Source organism: Poecile atricapillus, chromosome 17 (genome assembly GCF_030490865.1).
Source record: "Poecile atricapillus isolate bPoeAtr1 chromosome 17, bPoeAtr1.hap1, whole genome shotgun sequence".
Lineage (NCBI taxonomy): Eukaryota > Metazoa > Chordata > Aves > Passeriformes > Paridae > Poecile > Poecile atricapillus.
Genome location: NC_081265.1, coordinates 210,969 through 230,244, shown reverse-complemented (window position 1 = coordinate 230,244; position 19,276 = coordinate 210,969). Strand labels below are relative to the sequence as shown.

The following is a 19,276-nucleotide window of genomic DNA, read 5'->3' as shown; positions in this document are numbered from 1 at the left end:
GACAGGCACACAGAGGTGAAGCGTCGTGGCTCTCACCCTTGACTGAAGTATCATTTGAACCAGCACAGAAAAACCAGGCGTTTTAGAGTCTGATGAAAAAGACCCGCCAGCTCTGCCCCCTCGAAGTTGCTGCTGAAGATGACAATTAAAATCCTCATTATCTCAGTTCTTTGACTGTACTGTTAAGAAGCAGCTGCAAGGATTCTTCTTATCCATCTCTGTTCTCCACATCCCAGTCAAGTTTACTTGCTTTTTGTCCCTTGGCACCACGTTAGCCTGAGGAGGGCATAGTTTTCTGAATTAGTGAGAAATTTTGATAGGTCCATTTTTGATAGAGAGCACATGTGAAGAAATATGACAAAGCACAGCCTTTGACATATTTAAATATTTATTTTATAGAATCACTTTATGTATGAAAAAGTAGTTTGATAAAAAAGCTGCATCCTGATAGATCCAGACAGCTTACTGTATTCTCAACACAAGAAACATTGCAACGAGCCTGAACACACTGAACACCTTCATGTGGCCCTGCAGAAGAACATGGTCCTTTTTTCAAGTTCCATAAACACACTCCCAGCTTTGAGGGCACTGCCTCTCTGGCACCTAACCCTAGTGTGACCAGTGACCACAGTGTGAAACTTCTACCATTTAGTTTTGCTGCCATCAATATAAAGTGTTGTAATTTTTTAATTGCAGTTTGCCACAATTGCTGCCCAGTTTTTGCTTATTCTGTGTTATTTTACAAGAAGCTGTTCCCAGTGGAAGGGGAAGAAAAGTTTCAACAGAAGAATTCAGAAGCAGTGCTTGAAGACAAAATCAGGAGCTCATGAAATTTCACAGTTTTCTTCTATAGGATGTTAAAACCAAGAATCCAACAAGTGTTTTAGAAAAAATATATGGATACCAGAACTATGAATGACAAATAACTGAACCACAGGATGCCTCAATTCTAGTCAGCAGAACTAATAAAGAGGTAGAACCTACTATTCCACAAATTCTCCTGTTTTCTGTGACAGCCCATTATGAAACAGCCGGTGTGCTAACTGGGCTTTGATCCAGTTCCCTGCAGCTTTCTTATTTCCATACCTCATATGTACCTTAGTACACATGATAGAAAGGAGAAATACAAGAATGAGCTGCAGGACTGTAGTAAGTAGCAGTCAGCTTATTTGCTCCTCAATGGAACTACCTAAAACCATGCAAAGAGGACATTGTATTGAGGTAAACCCTGAAAGGTTTATTAAAATGCAGGCAACAGGGTGTGTTTCAGGAGGCTGACACCTGTGCTAAGTGGCATACTTGAATACACTACAGATGTTCTCCAAGAAGTTAAGTAACTAGCACAGCTGTTTAGAAACCTGAAACTTCTGCCAGGTCCACAATCAAGCCAGTAATCATAGCTCCAGATCATACAATGGCATGCTATTAGCCTTTCCTTAATTTGGCCTCAAACTAGCACTAAACAAGCAAGTATTTTTTATAAGAGTAAACAGTGATTTTGCAAAGGTATTTTTTAATGGTATTCTTCAGGTCAGGTACAATTTGCACATGGCCAAAGTCTGGGCTAACAAAAAAGTAAACATATGGAGCCACATTCCTTCCACTTTCAAAACAAAGTTTACTTTCTTTAAAAAGCAGCAGATGATACTGCTAGAGCACTGAACTGCTTGCGAGTGTGCAACCTCCTTTTAGTGACTACATGAACTATTTGTTGAAATATTAAGGAGTAAAAACAAGCACTGATCTTGACTTTATGGTAATTAAAAGATTATCTGAAGAAGCTGGAGTAACCATGGTCATACAATTAAAGGTCTTCAAATGATACCATCAAAGCCCTCCTCAGTGCATAGCTGCTATCCAGCATTCCTCCCCCCTCACACTGCTTCAGAAACAGGGCGTGTTTTGCCAGCACAAGCCTCTCCAGCTCATGTGACCAACAACCAGCCAAGTGGGAGGAACAATTACCATCTTGTCAGGCAGATATTTCTTCAATATCAAATACCAAGGGAATTAATCATAATCATCAACCATTGCAATTCAGTTGGCATGCGAGCCAGGTCTGGCAATTACCTCCACAGGAGGAACACATGTATGACGGGGTGAGTGCATGTTATAAGCAATTTATCCAGTCCTGAGTAAGCTTACCCTCACACAGGGTTTTCTCATGACAAAGGCTTTCAGCCTTGTTTACCCTAGTGATTCCAGGATTTCTGTATTCTGGCCCACTGGAGTTTTAATCTGGCAGGCCACAGAAGCTCTTAAATAATTCAGTTCCCAAGAAAGATGAGTGAAAACTTCCTCTCTCTTGTCACCATGGGGACTACAGTCTGCTCTAGCACTCCAGCTTCAAGACAGTGGCTTCTAAAAACCCTTAAGTGTAGTAAGAACACTCTCACTCCCAGTACTGCATTTACCTCAGATGTGCCCAAGCACAGGTTCACATGACATCAGAAAGTGTGAAGTGACTCATACACACAGGACTGCGGTCATCTTATGAAGAGCCACTAGACAAAAGAACAAAGATTCTTCTTGGAATGTCCCAGGCTGCAGCTGAACAAACCTTATTGCTTTTCTAAACAGTCTGTCTACCTCCTTTGTAGATATCACTGGTTGTCTCCCAGAATAAGAACAAAACCACCAAAAAACTCCACAACTCCTGCGTTATGCAAACGAGCTAAGACACAGGTGTCAGTGGCTGGTCAAGAATTATGACATCTTCTTAGCAGGGCACCAAATAGTGTCAGGATAAAGCAGACAATGGACAGATTTAAATCTATATAAAAAAGAAAAAAAAAGAGTATTAGATTGGAATTCTCCATACATGGAACATGCTAGCATTGAATATGCAGCAGTCTGATGGAGCAGAGGGTGGGTCTACCTGCTTTTGGCACAGTAACAAGAGCTGACATGAGAAAATAAGCCCATTAGTGGGTCTGACCATCTTACACATGACAAACATGAACAAGGTAGGGAGATCTTGATTTGGAAGTGGACACTAACCGTGTTGGATCTTGCTGAAGGCCAAACACTCCTCCCACACTCACGACATTGTGTTTGTTCTCAGGGTCACCATAACTCAGGGTTACCTGTAAAAACAAGCAAGTATTCAGAACTTGTAACACTAATGCAGAAAACCTAATGCAGGGTGGAGACTGCAGGGTTATTAATGAGATACCAAGAAAGTCTCCAAAGATGCTGTCTAATCTGAACACAGATCACATTTGGAGGACAGCAGCTAGTTCTGACATAAGCAACATTGGCACTGAATGGCACTAAGGGCAGTGTGGGAGAATACACAGAAGATCTGAAGTTGCACTGCCCTGCAGGACAAGATGAGTTTTAATTCCAAGCTTTGTGAGGACATTAATCCTGCTACTGTCTGTACCTTCACTAAACAAACACGTTCATCCTCACCAGACATTGCCTGAAGTCTGCAATAGCAATATTTTAGCACAGGGGGAAAATATAAATATTTGCATGTTAAATGGCATGGAAAGGATTGTCATGTTTCAAATCTGGAACAAAATTTAAATATTTGGAACCCCAGATGAGGGCTGTTCCTCCACACAAGCACGGCATTAAGAATTTTTCAGGTGTCAGGTACAAGACTTATGTTTTCTTTATAACTGTACATTTCCTGGGTTTTGCGCTAGCTGTGTTCATCTCATTGAATCAGTGATCACCTGTGAAACAATGTATTCATGCTACAGTCAAATTCACTAACATGAAGGAGATGACATCACGGTGGAACTTGGCCCCAAGAACACATTTCTGCTGCCTAATACAACTGCCAGAAAAATATAACCACGCAGCACACAGGGGCAAAACCACACTCCTGTTTCCTTAGGGTGCCAAGCAGCGTGAGGCAGGCAACACTGCTGGGTGGCCTTGTGGCGCCGTCTGCTGCCCGGAAGGTAAAATGTATCCCAGCAATTAAAAAACAACTGGATTTTTCAGAAGCAACTTTAAGTCTCTTGAGATTCAGACAAATTAATCTTAAAAATAATCAAACATTTAATTATGTCTTAGCTATTGAAGAAGTACTTACTATAGCTGCCTTTTTGAACAGTATGAATTAAGATCGAAACTTTGTTAGGCAAACCCAGGAAGACTATTCAGCAAACTTCTACACTTTCTGCTTCTGCTGTAAGAAGTCAGGGTTTAGAAGGATATGAGGAACACCCTATTTAGGCTTCATGTAGCAGAACGTGTCCCCAAAGGAGGGGACAGCTCTATGACCTAGTTGGCTGGGGTGAAACTGCACTTTTCACCTAAATGAAGGAATTGAGCAGGACACAGCTCTGAGTGAGTCTGTGGATATCCTTCTTTGCTGAAGAGTGTTAAGTCTACCCAGAGTATTTTTCTGATTAGACTGAGGTGTAATTATAAGAACAGGAGACATGAGGCATAGCCCTACCTGCTGCAGCACAGACTCGCCTTGCAGCCTCTGCAGATTTTCTAGGTGGGAATGGAACAATGGGCTGTGTAGCAGCTTTACCTCCAGCAGCCCTTCGATGATGTAGCCAATAGTGCAGTCATCGGGAAGACGCACTCTTTCTGCAGTACTAATGAAATTGCCCAGGCTGTGACAGAGAGCATAGGAGACAAGGCAAAATGTGTTTTAAAGCCTCCCAAGCATGTATTGATGGAGCTCAGCTAGGAACAGTACTTACCTGGCCCAGGGACTCATCTTCAGGGCAAGACCTCGGCTGATACAGAATCCAGCTCCACCTGTAGCAAACCAGAATTTCACGGTTGTCTTCTGAAGAGCAAAAAGAAAAAACACACAACAGTTACTGATAATCAGCTTTTTCTGTTTGGCTGGGCAGGGAAGGGAACTCAAGGTTACAGATGAAGCCCTGTCTTTTAGGCTGCTAAAAGCACAGCTAACTGCTCTCTTAAATGAAACTATTTTGAAACAGACAGCAGGTGAACTATCAAATTAGCATAAGGGAGGGAGCACACATGAAGTGGAAAATTATAGTCCCACTTCTACCCAATTCCATCTGTCCCCTGCTCATTTTAATCAAGGGTCATAGCCAGCTAAGCATTACTGATAATGTAAAAGGTGGTCCATATATATTGGCTCAATGTCCAAGGAGACTACTTTGTTGTGCAGAGTCTTCCCTAACAAGTTCTTGGAAAGTCTTCCAGTTCTTGGAAACCTAGTAACCACTTAATATTGGAAATGCTTTATCTGTCCAGAAAGCTTTTGTCACCCATCTGAGGTTGGTTCAAGATGATGTGTGTGATACTGCACTCAAAACAAATAAAAACCCCCTTAAACTTTCACTCAAACTCCCAAGCCCTAAAACAAGGAACACTGCCCACAAAGCCACCAAAGGAAAAGTAAGAGTCAGGGTGGGGAGGCTCTACTAAGCTCAGTGTGAGGGAGATCACAGCATATATGAGTAAAGGAACAGAAACAGATTGCTATCCAGGAGACAACCTCCATTGTGCATGCATATGCATACAACATTTGAGTGAAGGTGCATTTAACCTAGCATCCTGTCACTGAAAACGACCATCACTAGGTTCATCTCCTGCAAATTAAATCACTTGGGTTTATTGGGGAATCCTATGAATTGTCAGTGCTTTAAAGGCTTAGAAAATCGGGGTATCTCTCAGACAAACTGAAAAAGCTTGCTTACTGATCCATCACTTTGGACATGGTCAGCTGCTTCGATGGGATGGTCCAGACTCGGTCGCCCCACGTAGACATCCTGGCTGTGTGAAAAGGCAGACAGGAGATGTAGGAGAGTCCGAGGGTTCACATAGTTGTCATCGTCCACATGGCAAAACCACCTTCAAACAAAACAAAGCAGGAAGTTATAGGGACAAAGAAATGAGTTATAGGTTTACAACTGAGTCATAGTCTTTCAAGCTCGGAGCAGAAAATATTTATTGTCCCAAATTACAGAATAGGAAAGATGAAAGCACCCACAGATGCTAAGTCTGTAAAGAGGCTGAAATTAATAAACCCCTTAGACTATAAACCTTTCCACCTTTCAGATGATGCCTGTTTATAAACACTGCTTCATGCTGTGCTCCCTTTCCCGCACTCATCCCTACATTTTAGCTAATACTGCATTCCTTACTGGAACAGAGATGGTTACTAAAGTTTCCTTTAAGCACAGAACTGGAAGAAACAAAGTCAATCAGAGCAATGTGTTTCACTTACTTTTGCCCAGATTCCAGGAATTTATCATATTCCACAGACATCTTGCAGCAGAGAGCTTGCCGGGTATGGACAGCAGAACAGTTGGTGTTGATCATATGATCCCCTAAAAGAATAAAGATCAGACCTTTCAGGTTTGAGAAGCATGTGTAGTCAAAAAAAGACTAAAAAAGAAGCACACATTGGCACTAATACTGTACATCTGAGGTGCACGTGGTGCATGCATGGAGAAACTGCAGCACAGGCAGGGCTCATAGGTTATCCATCTGGCACGTAAGCTGCAGAGGTCATAAAATTGTGTGAATGCATAAAAACAAGTGAGGGTATATAAATAATGTCATGAGATGTGCACAAAATAAATATCTGCTATAACTTTGGACCACATAAATTTAAGCTTACTAACAAGAAAAATGGGGTTGCAAAGGTGAACCCAGTATACTGGAAGTTCCAGGCATCTTGTCTAGGTGGCAATTGGTGAGAAATTTTCTCTATTTTCTCCATCTTAACTTCCCTAATTGCTTGTACAGCATGAAATAAGGACTTCTATAGAATGCATGAAAGAAATGAACTCAGTTATAACAGACAGTATGTACCTATGCTGCTCCACAGCTCACCTGCTTTCAGGCGTAGCTCCCGATCCTCCCAGTCTGTGAATATAAATGTCTGTGGGAGACAAAAACAGTGTGCCCACATTTAAGAACTGCAGCTGCTAATTTTAAATATGCTCCATTTCAGTCAGAATTCAGAATGCTTTGTCTGTCTTGATAGTTTGTTTCACAGTATCCATTGGAATGGGGGAGGAAGTAGGGGTGCAGAGACCCCCATCAACTTCAACCCCTGCCTAATTTGTTACATTTTTTCACTACAAGCCAAAAGAGTGTCATGTCAATAAAGCAGGCTGTATTTTACCCTCATTGTCTCAGGGTAAGACAACTGATTTTGAGATAGAAAGGATCTTGGTCTTTTTTGGTACTACCTTCTTTCTCTGACTAGGAATCATATACAGCTGTCAAGCAGGTTAAGAAGAAAGAATGCCACTCCAGGTGGGAAGTGGCAGGTGGTCAACATTGTCTTGTTCCAACTGCTGGACAATATTCCATTAATATATTTGAACAGACTGAAATTCTGAAACAAGGGAACAAATTTTATGTTCTACAGAAAAACTTATGTGACTGAACAACTTAGTCCAAAATATCGGCTTAGATGCATCAGCACCAGGAATCTTTCACTATCATGAAAGCACTTTCCACAGTCATAGAAAAAACAGCGAACTATGTCTGCTTGGACTACCGATCCCACACTGCAGGTAACTGACTTAATCAGCAACAAACTCTTTCGGACGCATGTTCACACCAACCATTTATACAAGACGATCTTCCACAGTCTTACAAAGAAAGCCGCTTTTAACACAAGTAAGAGAAAACTCGTGAGAGTGCAGCAGCTGCCCCGGAAAGCCCAGGGCCCAGGCTCCCGGCTGTCCCTGCCCGCTGGCGAAGTCTCACCTGTCCCCTCGCCTGGGAGATCCAGGTTTGGAGGAGCAAGTCCAGCCGGCTCTTATGGTACTTCCTCGTGGTCTTCACCGCAATAAAGATGTCCTTCAGCTCCAGGCTCTCCCTGGCCGAGCTGCCGGCAGCCCCGAGGCGGCCCCTCCGCGCCGGCTGCGGGCTGCCCGCGAGGCCTGCGCCGCCCGGCGCTCCGGCAGAGCCCTCGGGGCCCGCGCGCGGCGGCGAGAGCACGCTGGGCCCGACGGCGGGCGGCGGGCGGGGCACGGCGGGGCGCTGCCCCCGCGGCAGCAGCAACAGCAGGAGGGCGGCGGCGCCCAGGGACAGCAGGACCCCGGCCCTGCGCAGCCCCAGGCAAGGGCCGCTCATGCTGCAGCCCCGCGGGCCCCCGCCGCAGAGCGCGGCCGCCTCATGGCCCCGCGCTACGGGAGGAGGCGGCGGCCCCGCGGAGGGAGCGCCCGGACGTTGTCGCGCCGCCGCCGCCGCGGGGCCGGGCGGGGCCGCGGCCCCTTTAAGAGCTTCACCTGTCGGCCGCGGTCTGCCCGCGACGCGCGGCCCGGAAGCGGAAACGGAAGCGGAGCGGGAGGGGCGGGCGGCCGGAAGCGGCGGTGTGAGGGGAGGATGCCGCTGCCCGTCCAGGTCTTTAACCTGCAGGTATGAGGCAGATGCGGCCCGTCGGTCCGGCCCGTCGGGCCTTGCCGCGCTCCGCCGCGCTCCACGTCCCTCCCACGCGGGGTCTGGGACCTCAGGTTTTCCGCGGCCTCCGGGGGCGCCGTGCGGCCTTCTCGCCGGACTCCACGGGAAGGGAACGGCTTTCGGCTGGCCCTGGGCCCTCGCTCGTCCTTCCGGGTCTGTGTCGCTTCCGCCGCCGTTCGGGAGGAGCAGTGCTCAGCTGAGCGTCCTCCGGCACCCGTGGCGTCCCGGCCGCTGCAGCGGCCCCTGTTTGGTTCCCGCGCTGTATGTGCCGTAGGTAGGGCTGGAGTAGTGGCGGAGGGTACGGTGAGATGGCCCAATGAGGAGGAACTGAGGGTCTGCAGTGCAGGGGAGAGCCCCAGGAGCGCCGAGTGGGTCGGTGACACTAAGTACTTCCGAAGGCTACCCTTTGCAAGTTTCAGCAATTCTCTGTCAGGGCACGAGGCTTTGGGAAGTGAGGAGAGGAAGAGGGAGAGGAACAGGGACAGTTCAGCATCCAACTCAGCTCCTTCAGTAGTGACAGGTCTGTACTGCACCCCCTCCAGCAACAGGTCACACCTGTTCCTGCCGAGTCCAGCAGGAGACTTCAGCTCAGGCACCACTTTATCTGCTTGTGTGGGGCCTGGTGTGATATCCTCAACAGAGTCTCCGTTGGGGCTCAGGAAATCTCGGGGCGTGGTTGTTATATTATTTGCTCTGTGAGTCGTTTTTAAGTTAATCTTGCATCTTCCTTTCAAAATGAAGAGCTTGAAAATGAGTTTGCTTGTCCTACTGGGACTTCCGGCCCACTTGTGTTTTATCTTGTCTGGGAGAGTTAAGTGAGAAATGCAGAGTGCAGCCTCACAGCATAGCAAGACACAGATTGTTCTGTTCCACCAGCTGGAATTACATTTACCTTTGTAATGCTGTTTTCTAAGGAGTCTGTAATTGAGTTTTTACTGCGGTAGGCAAGCACAGCCTAAACAAGCTAACCTTGGCACTTAGTGTTTGTGATATAAGAAAAGATAGAAGGTAGATAAAAGTGGAAAAAGTAACACTCCTAGCATATGGTGAATTACATGTTTTTATGCACAGTTTGTCTGAGGGGTGATCTAGACAATCAGCATTTCCTCTGTGCCCTTCCTCCCTGCCTTCCTCCTTCCCTTTCCTTCAGGAAAAGATTATTAAACTAGGGAACAAATTCTCTTGCTTTTACTTCAGATTTAGGGAGATTTTAGTGTTGAGATATGTATCTGATATGTACCAGTTTGTGAAAAAATAAGACGCCCAGACTGTGGATGAGTGTAATTTTTAGAGATAGGAAATGTGGATCTGCCCTGTTCCTTCTCACAAAAAAACCAACCAACCAACCAATCAACCCAGTAAAAAAAAACCACCCTCAATCTTTAATTTCTTAACAGACAGTAAAATCAGTAAAAATATGGAAATAATCAGATGTGTATGGGGGCAAGGCATGTCTTTTTTGAGATCCACTTTTGCAATTTACACCAAATCAAGCTTATAAAATATGTGCACAAAATCAGCATTCTATAAGAAGACATTCAGCTAAGTTTTCCTCACTTTAAATTGATAATTCCTAGGAGGACTATTCAGCACTCTTTGACTGGGAGGAGAGAAAGAATTTTGTGCCAGCAGACCAGTTAGTTTGTGGAATGGGATAGCAAGCTGGTCTTACTGGGAATACATGCAAGGGCTGGAACAATGCAGCTATGCTGAAGTCAGTGCATGGGTGTGAGTCCTTATGGCTCAAAGCAGTGCAGGATGTACTGGGAGAATAAAATTTTGTTGTTTCTCTGAAAGAGGCTCTGTCTGAGCACTGCGGTAAGTAGCTGAAAACTACGGTAAGATAGTTCAACTAATGGCAGGTCTCTGCGGTGCAGACAAATTATTCCTTGCTATATTGGAAACTCTGAAATTGTCATTCTGAGTTCTATTCCTTATGGTTTTTAATACTTCAAAGAAGTGTAACAGTTTTTGCCTCTTTTCTCCCCAAAAAATATTCTAAGCATTAAAGTAATTTTGAAAGGTTGTGGTGAGTTTTTTGGTGTATTTTGCTTTTCGGAAGTTCTAGAGCTGAGTGTTAACACCTGCTCTTGCTCAAGGAAGAGAAATGGAATGCATATACATACCTCAGGTACTTTGTAGAATCGATTTATTTGCCTCTTCACTTTTTTTGCTTGATAATTTACCAACCCAAATAAACTGCTCTATGTGAATGCTAAGCCATGCTGCTGCTTGTGTTAGACTAAGTATCATGCTGGCTGATGGTGTTGCTACTGAAAAATCCCAAGTATATCAAAAGACTGAGGAATGCTTTTTAATTTTTAAAATTTAACATGTATTTAAGCAAGTCCTTAATAGATTGAATATCATAGTTATTTCCTGCTCAGATATAAGATGTGCACTACTTTTGATCTCATTTTGCTATTTTAGGGTGCAGTAGAGCCCATGCAGATTGACGTAGATCCACAAGAAGATCAGCAAAATTCACCTGATATCAACTATGTGGTGGAGAACCCCACGCTGGTATGTGCTTCTGAGGGCTGTGGGTATAGTTCTTATGTGTAGTCTCTTCCTTTAAGAATTTTGAAAAAATCCCCTCTGAAGAATCATAAAGTGAAATTCAGAAAAAAGTAAATTGTAATGTAGAGTGTATTTCTGAGAAAATTACTTAAGTTTGAAGAAAGCAGACATGGACTAATCTTACTGATTTTTGAGTTGTGTTGCCCTCCTCAAGGGGGTCAGGTCTGCAGGAAAACCTGTGCAGATCACAGTGAAGTAGCCTGATTTAGTGTGTCCATTTTCACCTTCTCACGCCAGGTTTTGTTGGCAGGATTTGGAGCAGTATGCATCTAGTTACAGTGGGCTGATGCGAATTGAGCGGCTGCAGTTCATTGCTGATCACTGCCCACAGCTGCGGGTGGAAGCTCTCAAGATGGCTCTGTCATTTGTCCAGAGAACTTTCAATGTTGATGTGTATGAAGAAATCCACAGAAAGCTGTCTGAGGCCACGAGGTACTAAGAGGCCATGGGAACCTGGGGAGCTTTCCTGACAGAGTTAAGAGTGATGTACCACAGTGGAGAGCTTTGCATGTAATACCAGCATGTACCTTACGCAAATTGTCTTTGCCTTAGAATTTAATAGCAGGGAATGCCTTATCTCATTCTGAAATCTTTGTGCTTTAAAAAGCTGCAGGTAGATATTGAGGTGAGTTTAGTCCTTGCAACTGCCTGAAATATTAATGAACATATTTGTTTTTCCTGAGGTAGATTATGGAGACGTATTCTAGATGCTTTTGTTTTCATAAGTTAAAACCTAATCTAACTCTTTGCCTTGTCATGGTTTGATTTTTCCTTCCTCTCCACTCGATTGCTGTTCGAGGATATGCTGTTAAGGATAACCTTTGATATCTTACTTATCCATCCACGCGTCCCATCTTTGCATTATTTTTGTTGCTATGCTTATTTCATATTTTCTTGTCTGTTTTGCATGGGAAGTCTTTATCATGCGTGTGAGAATATGTTCATCCTAAGATCATTAGGATAATTTTGTGAAGGATTTGTAAATATCTGTGATGCTTGTGTTAGTATTTGCACTGGAGATTTTAGCAATATGTTTCTTTTTTTCCCCACTACCTTTATTTTCTCTTTGGTCTATTTTATGTATGTGGTACTGTTGGTTAGGGTAACCGTGCCAGGCACTTAGCAGACCTCTGTTTTGAAACTTATTGAGCCTAATAGCCTCATTCAAATACTTTCCTTTCAGAGAACTGCAAAATACACCTGATGCTGTCCCTGATAGTGGAATTGAACCCCCTCCTCTTGACACAGCTTGGGTTGAAGCTACACGCAAAAAAGCTCTTCTTAAACTGGAGAAACTTGACACAGATCTGAAAAATTACAAAGGGAACTCCATCAAGGAGAGTATCAGGTGAGATGCAGAAGGCTCTGCTGGAGCCAGGAAGAGCATTTTGCTCCTCTAAGCGCTTAACATGGGATGTGCCCTTAAGCTAGTGTGCTGAGTTACTTGTTTAGAACAAACTGACTTTGTCCCTTTCTGAGCATACAGTTCATTGATGTTTTCATTCCTATTCTCCAGGAGAGGCCATGATGATTTAGGTGATCATTACCTGGACTGTGGAGACCTCAGCAATGCTCTTAAGTGTTACTCAAGAGCCCGTGATTACTGCACCAGTGCTAAACACGTCATCAACATGTGTCTCAATGTTATCAAGGTAGGAAGAATTGCAGGCAGAGGTACCTGGTGTCTTTGTGATGCCTGCTGTGAAGTTGCCCCCTATACTTGGCTCTTGTGTCTGTAATGATGCAGCTTATCTAAGGAGCGCCATTTATCCATGCCTGCCCCACACTGTTTCTGGCTCTCTGCAGGTCAGTGTCTACCTCCAGAACTGGTCTCATGTTCTGAGCTATGTAAGCAAGGCTGAGTCTACACCAGAAATTGCAGAAGTAAGCTCCTGCTCTTTAACTTGCATATATTTTCCCTTAGTTTTCTGTTTCAAAAATTTGTAAAGTGATTTCTTCCTTTCCTCCTTTATGACTTCTCTCATGATGTATGGGTACAAAATCTGGCTCATGGTAAAATTGGATACTTCCCGTCTTCAGTTTTGCTGTATTTCCCAAGACAAATAAGATTAAGTTATTGTGCCATTGAGATTGGCAAGTTAATTATCAGGGTGAAATATCCTGGGGACAATAGTAAGCAAAATAGCTTTCGTACTGCTTGCTCACTACTGCTTTGTTTTATGCTCTAGCAAAGAGGAGAAAGAGATAGCCAGACACAAGCAATTCTCACCAAACTGAAATGTGCAGCAGGTGAGTGAGTCCTTCAGCTTCCTGTATAGTTCGCCTGTCTTTCTACCTGTTAGCTGTCCGTAGGGCTCTTGGGTTTGTTTTTTCTCTTGTACTTGACAGACTTCGTATTTCCACATCAGACATGCAAAATTTAATGAAGCTGGTGAGATAGAGCTGCTGGTTTTTGCCATCTCTTTCTTCTCCCTGAGTTTCTTCAGAGAGGATACCTGTGTGAGTGAATGTAGTTCAAAGGATGCTTGATGCAGTCTGAGGATCTTGTTTCACTTCAGTAGTGAAGGCACTAGCAGCCATGTGGGGGCCTTTCCTATTTCCCAGATTTCAGTTTGCCCTGATTTGTATACTGTCATGAAAAAAAGACTAACTCTTTCTGGTTCCTAGGCTTGGCCGAACTAGCTGCCCGGAAGTACAAACAGGCAGCAAAGTGCTTCTTGTTGGCATCATTTGATCATTGTGATTTCCCTGAGGTGAGGACCAAGAGGCAGCTGTGTGCAAGTCTTCGAGGGGATGTAGTTCTTCTAAGTATTAGGTTGTAAAATTCAGATATTGTAGTTATTCTCGCAGCATTCCTTGAACTGTTCTGTTTGGTTGGGGTTTTTTGTGGTTTGTTTTTTTTTTTTTTTGTTTTTGTTTTTTTTTTAAGTCTCTGTTTTTGGCTTTTCTAAATGTTCTACTCTAGATCACATAAGAGTTAGCTGTGATAATGAGTTTGTTATATACATATATATATACGTGTGTGTGTATATATATTTGTATATGTCTATATTATATTAGTTAATATGTTAGTTTATAATTCTGTGTTGCTCAATCAACCAAAATCTCCTGAAATTGGTGTCTGCTGTCTTAGCAGTGTTACTGCTCTGGCCCTGTCACCCCCACACACTGTGGGTGAGAGCAAGCTGGGTGCTTCCACTGCATTTGATAAGGACTGATCTTGTCACTGCATGAAAGAAAGGCCTGGGGTAGAAGACCCAATGCCACCCTTAGGCCATTTTGGTAGTCAGTGACAGCTAGTTCTGTCTCTCCCTCTCTCTGTAGCTGTTATCTCCCAGCAATGTGGCTGTGTATGGTGGGCTCTGTGCCCTTGCTACATTTGACCGTCAGGAACTTCAAAGAAATGTTATCTCCAGTAGGTGAGTGATGCCTTGAGTGATGTTTGTGTGTACTGGACATCTTTTAGAACATGGGACTTTGGTTAAGAGTGGATTCTGGCCAGGAGTATTTCTCATACGGGAGCGAAAGAACTACTGAGCCTTAGTTTGGCTTTAGCATTAGATGGTGTTTCACAACACAGTGGTAAATCACAGCTGAAATTTTCTTAGTATAAGTTTCCCACCCAGGTTGAATCCAGCATCTGCATAGCCCAGTTCTCTGTCTCCATCAGTAGTTCATATCAAGTATTAAATCGGGGGACACAGCCCTCTGTCAAAGGCAGCTGTTAGGATAACTTGCCTTCGTGTTGCCCCTTGTTCTGGTGTATGTTAATTGTTAAAACAATTTAGTAATTATTTGTACACCTTGGAGTGTAGTCTAGCTATGACATACGGAAGATTAAGAGATGTGTAGTCTTTGGAAGAAAGTGGATATTTGTGTGTCATATATTGAATTGCAATGACACTGAATTCCTGTCAGCTAGATGTACAGAAGCAGTAATCTTAAATTGCTGTGGATTGTTACCCTTTTTTATGGGTTGATATATAGGGTGAGATCCCAAGATTGAAAAATCTATAATGGAGAATTGGGAGTGTGCTGAGTAAAAGTGTACATCCCTAAGATTTACCACACTCACAGTAGGTTGTTTCTCTGAGAAACTAGGAATGCTTGACTTGTCTATGGCATGCTGTACTTAATGAAGGCTGTGCTTTGAAAGGGGGCACAGAGCTGGCCAGCACAGATTACAGTATGACATTTGTTAGCTGGTGATGTATCCTGATCTTGACCTATTCACATTCATTATTTTGTTTTGTGAGGACAAGCACTTCTACTACTTGGTTTGTCAAAAGTCTTTTGTCTTCCTTCATCACAGCTCTGGTGCTGTGCTCTGTCTCTCTGTGTTCCAGTCTGTCTGGTCTGTTAGAGGGTAAATTCTTGGAAACTTCGAATGATAGTGAGAGTTTTTAACCTTCCGATGAGTGATGGGATTATGGGGTATTTTAGTGGTGGGTTCCAGTGTTTGATCACTGCCATCTTTATCTGTAGCTCCTTCAAATTGTTTTTGGAGCTGGAGCCACAGGTTCGTGACATCATCTTCAAGTTTTATGAATCTAAATATGCTTCATGCCTGAAGATGCTGGATGAGATGAAGGTGAGTTGCAGGAGAGCAGTGCTGAGCAGACCTTAAAAGTTCCCTCTGCCTAGCCTTTTGTGACAAGCAGTAATACTAAATGTTCAGCTCTTCTGTGTCTCCTGACATGGTGCATGGAAACTGGGAGTAGTTTATTAGTAGAGAGAAATTATAAATGTTTTAAACAAATTCTTAATTATTTTATTCACTCTTGTTTTATCGTTTTGTCTTGCTGCAGTGTAATGTTCTTAAAGTATATATGCATGAATGTTTCAGAACACAGGAATAACATAGTTTTCCAGATTGCTTCTCAGCTTCTGATGTGGTTTATTGTTTTGCACAGGACAACCTGCTGCTAGATATGTACCTTGCACCTCATGTCAGGACACTTTATACCCAGATTCGAAATCGTGCCCTTATCCAGGTAATTGTTCCTGTCGTCCCAGAGGTGGATAAACAGGGAGATAGGCCATCTCTTTGCAATTGCTTTTCTCCTGGTTTCTTAGAGGGTGGAGAGTGCCCTTGGCAACTGAATATTTTCTTCTTCTTAGTACTTCAGCCCCTATGTGTCAGCAGACATGCGCAAGATGGCCACTGCTTTTAACACCACAGTGGCTGCTCTAGAAGATGAACTCACTCAGCTGATCTTGGAGGGACTGATAAATGCCAGAATAGACTCGCACAGTAAGGTGAGTGCAGTTCACCCATGGGTTAAAGACTGAACAGGTTTACTGAGCTTATAAACTCTCCATTCCTGAGACATTTGGAAGGTGCATTCACCTCTTGGGTCTGGTGTGTTCGGTAGGGGTGAGCTGTGTTTGACTTCAGACTCCATAATGCCTTAGCTGTTTTCCTCCTGTGGAACCCTGGCATAGCTCCCATGTACTGTTCTGTATTGGTTACAGATTCTGTATGCTCGAGATGTGGATCAGCGCAGCACAACTTTTGAGAAGTCTTTGCTAATGGGCAAAGAGTTTCAGCGCCGTGCCAAAGCAATGATCCTGCGAGCCGCAGTCCTGCGCAACCAGATACACGTCAAGGTATGGGCATGCTAAACAGGGACTTAAAAGCAGTGTTAATATTTTAATGTTTTTTTTTAACTAAAACTGTGAAAGTTAGTGAGTTGAAGATTCTGGAAGGGAGTGAATCTATCATGTTCCTGATTGGACAAATTCTTACAATAGTAAATACTAAATAATAAGGATCAGGTGTTTCTAGCCAGTACATTAACCTGCTTGTACAGCTCAGAATCTTCTTTGAAGTTTATATGGTTGGGTTAATTCTGAATAATTCCTTTGGTCCAGTTCTTGATAGACATATCTTTTACCTTCTCAGTAAAGATCGTTTGAAGTAATTTTTTCAGCAGAGGAAGTAAAAAATGCATTAATTGTTAGGAGTATTCCTTCTGGAATGCAATTTCAAAAGGATGCCTTTAGGGAAGATAGGCCATCTGCACAGAATGTGTTCATTTCTATAGTATATTAATCCCTGTGATTACTAAATGCCAGATAGGATTCAATTTCTGAGGTCAACAGCATCTTGTACATAGTAAATAAGAGTGGCTTAAGAGCTCTGGTTTTGACTTTTTTAGGAAAAGTTTTTGTGAGCTGTAGAAGTTGTTAATACAAAACTATCATTAATGAACCTGAGGCTATGCTCTCCCCCTGCTGCCATCCTACTGTGCTTCACCTGTGCTTTATTTTGTCTCTCAGGAAGCAGGCTGCAGAATATTTACACATCGCTAACTAGGATGTGTTTTGGTCTTGTTGCAGTCTCCTCCGAGGGAAGGTAGCCAAGGGGAGCTCACTCCAGCTAACAGCCAATCCAGAATGAGCACCAACATGTGAAAAACTTCATGCACTACCAAAAGAAATGGTCCCTCAGGACTGTACCCAGTGTCTCACCCAGTAACTGCTGAGCTTCACAAACTGTCCCTATCTCCCTCACTTCTTGCTTGGATTGAGAGGCAGGGTTGGTGGTGGATAATACAAATATTTCAGTAACTTCGATTTTCCTTGAAAAAAAATTCTTTTTAAAAGCAGCATGCCTGCAAAAGGGTCATCATTTCAGTTTTGGTAGAAAACCTTCACTCTCCTTCACTCCATAAAGAGCTTTCAGGTTATTCATACAGATGCTGAGTTGAGAGTTTTTCAGCTGCTATTAGTTTTCTTGTTTCAAAGCTGCAAAAATAGTTGAATGGACAGGCATGATACAAGATGAATTTTGCTGGCCTGAAAGTATTGCCTTGATTTTGAGCAATGCTGAGCTTTCTGTTTCCCAAATAAACTTACAAGTGCATTGCTCTCAATTATGGAGCTAGAGTTCTGATGGGGGAGATTTCCTTTGAGAAACTCTTGGAGAATTTTCACCTGTACCAGAAAACATGGCATTACTTCAGTGTGTTCAGTCACAGGCCTTTATTTTAGGGTTACGTGTTTTCCTCTCGTGTGTGACCTGGCTTTGGGGTCCAGTGTTATCATAGCAGTAAATCTCTACTTCATGCAAATATTATTGCTTGCCCAGTCTTACTGCCATAGTGTGTGATGGTTTCCCCACATGTGCAACAGTTGTTTTGAGTAGAATGGATAAATGCCATAAAACACCAGTCAAGTCTTGTGGAAGCGCTAAAAAGAGTCAGTCTAGGTGCCCACTCTCTATGTGCATTTATTCTGCTTTTCCTTTTATAAAGGGGTTAAAGATGGCAGCCGTGTGTGTGTGCACGTCTGTGTGTGTGTTCTTCCTGTGTTCATGAAAGGAGATATGCACTGAATTTTTTGATGTAACTGCAGCCTTGTATTCATCTAATTCATAAGGCAAGCTGAGAATTTTGATCCAGCCCTGACTGGTCTGACAACTGACTACAGATGTTACTTTAATGTGTTCATGCTTTTTTTTTAAAAAAAATAAGTTGTTATATCTAGTGCATTAAACAGCAGGATTGAAAAGCTTCTGAGTATTTGGAGTTTTGTGTTAAAGTTGGGTTTTAGGTATTTTGATCTCAAGCCACTGATTTTTTGCTAAGCATCATGATGTTTCATAGGCGATTGTGTTTTGTTTTGTGATCTGGTTGGAGATGGAGCTTGCATGAACTGTGAAGAAAGTGCAGTTTGAAAGAACATTCAAACAGCAAAATTCCTGTAGCAACAGTGGTCTGTCCTGGCTTTCAATGCTTTTTAGGACTTAGGTGCTGAAAATGGAAGCAGTAGTTTCTGTGAGGTCTTTGGTTACATTTGGCATGGAAAAATTCTCCCATTTTTGAGGGAAGAACTTAGTGTCGAGCATCACTAATGGCCAGTTTGGTGCGAAAGGCAAGCTGAGTCCTTGGGTAAATTGCTGTATATCCTTATAAGAAATGCAGGGAAAGTACTGTTATGCTTTCTGTTCATGCTGAAGGAAAGCTTTTTAGTCCTAAAATGCTACTCAAACATTCTTAGTTTCTTCCTCAAATGGGCCAGTGGTTCTATTTATAAGGAAAAGATCTTGCACTCTGCTCTTTAGAAGATGTTTTCACATCCCAGTGAAGTGCACCATGCCATGTTTCCAATGTTTCCACTTCTGGGATTTTATTGACTGGTATCTGTTCCTTGCTGGAGGGCTCCTCAGTGGTCAGTGATGCCTTGAGCTGACTGGAGTCTCTGTTCCAGACACCAGCAGCATCAGACATCCCTCAGCAGCCACAAGGGGCTCACAGGGTGGCAACAGCATTCTCCAGCTCTGGCTGTGGCCCAAGGCCATTCCATAGCGTTGGCAGAGGTGGTAAGTTTTTGTCCCCCCAGACAAAAGTGCTTG

The 19,276-nt window shown here is 43.3% G+C and overlaps 2 protein-coding genes across 4 annotated transcripts; one reads left to right on the top strand and one right to left on the bottom strand.

Annotated features, from left to right (window-relative positions):
- Positions 1 to 370: 370 nt before the first annotated feature.
- On the bottom strand, positions 371 to 7,815 carry RFNG (RFNG O-fucosylpeptide 3-beta-N-acetylglucosaminyltransferase). The gene is made up of 7 exons (XM_058852017.1): positions 7,681 to 7,815; positions 6,182 to 6,284; positions 5,652 to 5,805; positions 4,674 to 4,762; positions 4,418 to 4,583; positions 3,001 to 3,086; positions 371 to 2,773 (listed from the first exon to the last, which is right to left on the bottom strand). The coding sequence occupies exons 2-7, from the start codon at positions 6,274 to 6,276 to the stop codon at positions 2,707 to 2,709; spliced, it is 657 nt and encodes a 218-aa protein (XP_058708000.1). The 5' UTR covers positions 6,277 to 6,284; positions 7,681 to 7,815; the 3' UTR covers positions 371 to 2,706.
- GPS1 (G protein pathway suppressor 1) lies at positions 7,735 to 18,432 on the top strand. 3 transcript variants are annotated; one of them, XM_058852002.1, is made up of 14 exons: positions 7,735 to 8,334; positions 10,807 to 10,899; positions 11,207 to 11,388; positions 12,140 to 12,304; positions 12,473 to 12,608; positions 12,763 to 12,840; positions 13,146 to 13,206; positions 13,585 to 13,670; positions 14,242 to 14,336; positions 15,403 to 15,508; positions 15,831 to 15,911; positions 16,039 to 16,176; positions 16,393 to 16,527; positions 17,260 to 18,432. In XM_058852002.1, exons 1-14 carry the CDS (start codon positions 7,735 to 7,737, stop codon positions 17,332 to 17,334), a joined length of 2,031 nt encoding a protein of 676 aa, XP_058707985.1. In that variant the 3' UTR covers positions 17,335 to 18,432. The 3 variants fall into 3 exon arrangements, with proteins under 3 accessions (XP_058707985.1, XP_058707987.1, XP_058707986.1); XM_058852004.1 differs by lacking the exon at positions 7,735 to 8,334 and adding an exon at positions 8,392 to 8,650; XM_058852003.1 differs by lacking the exon at positions 7,735 to 8,334 and adding an exon at positions 8,686 to 8,896.
- The last annotated feature ends 844 nt before the right edge of the window (positions 18,433 to 19,276 follow it).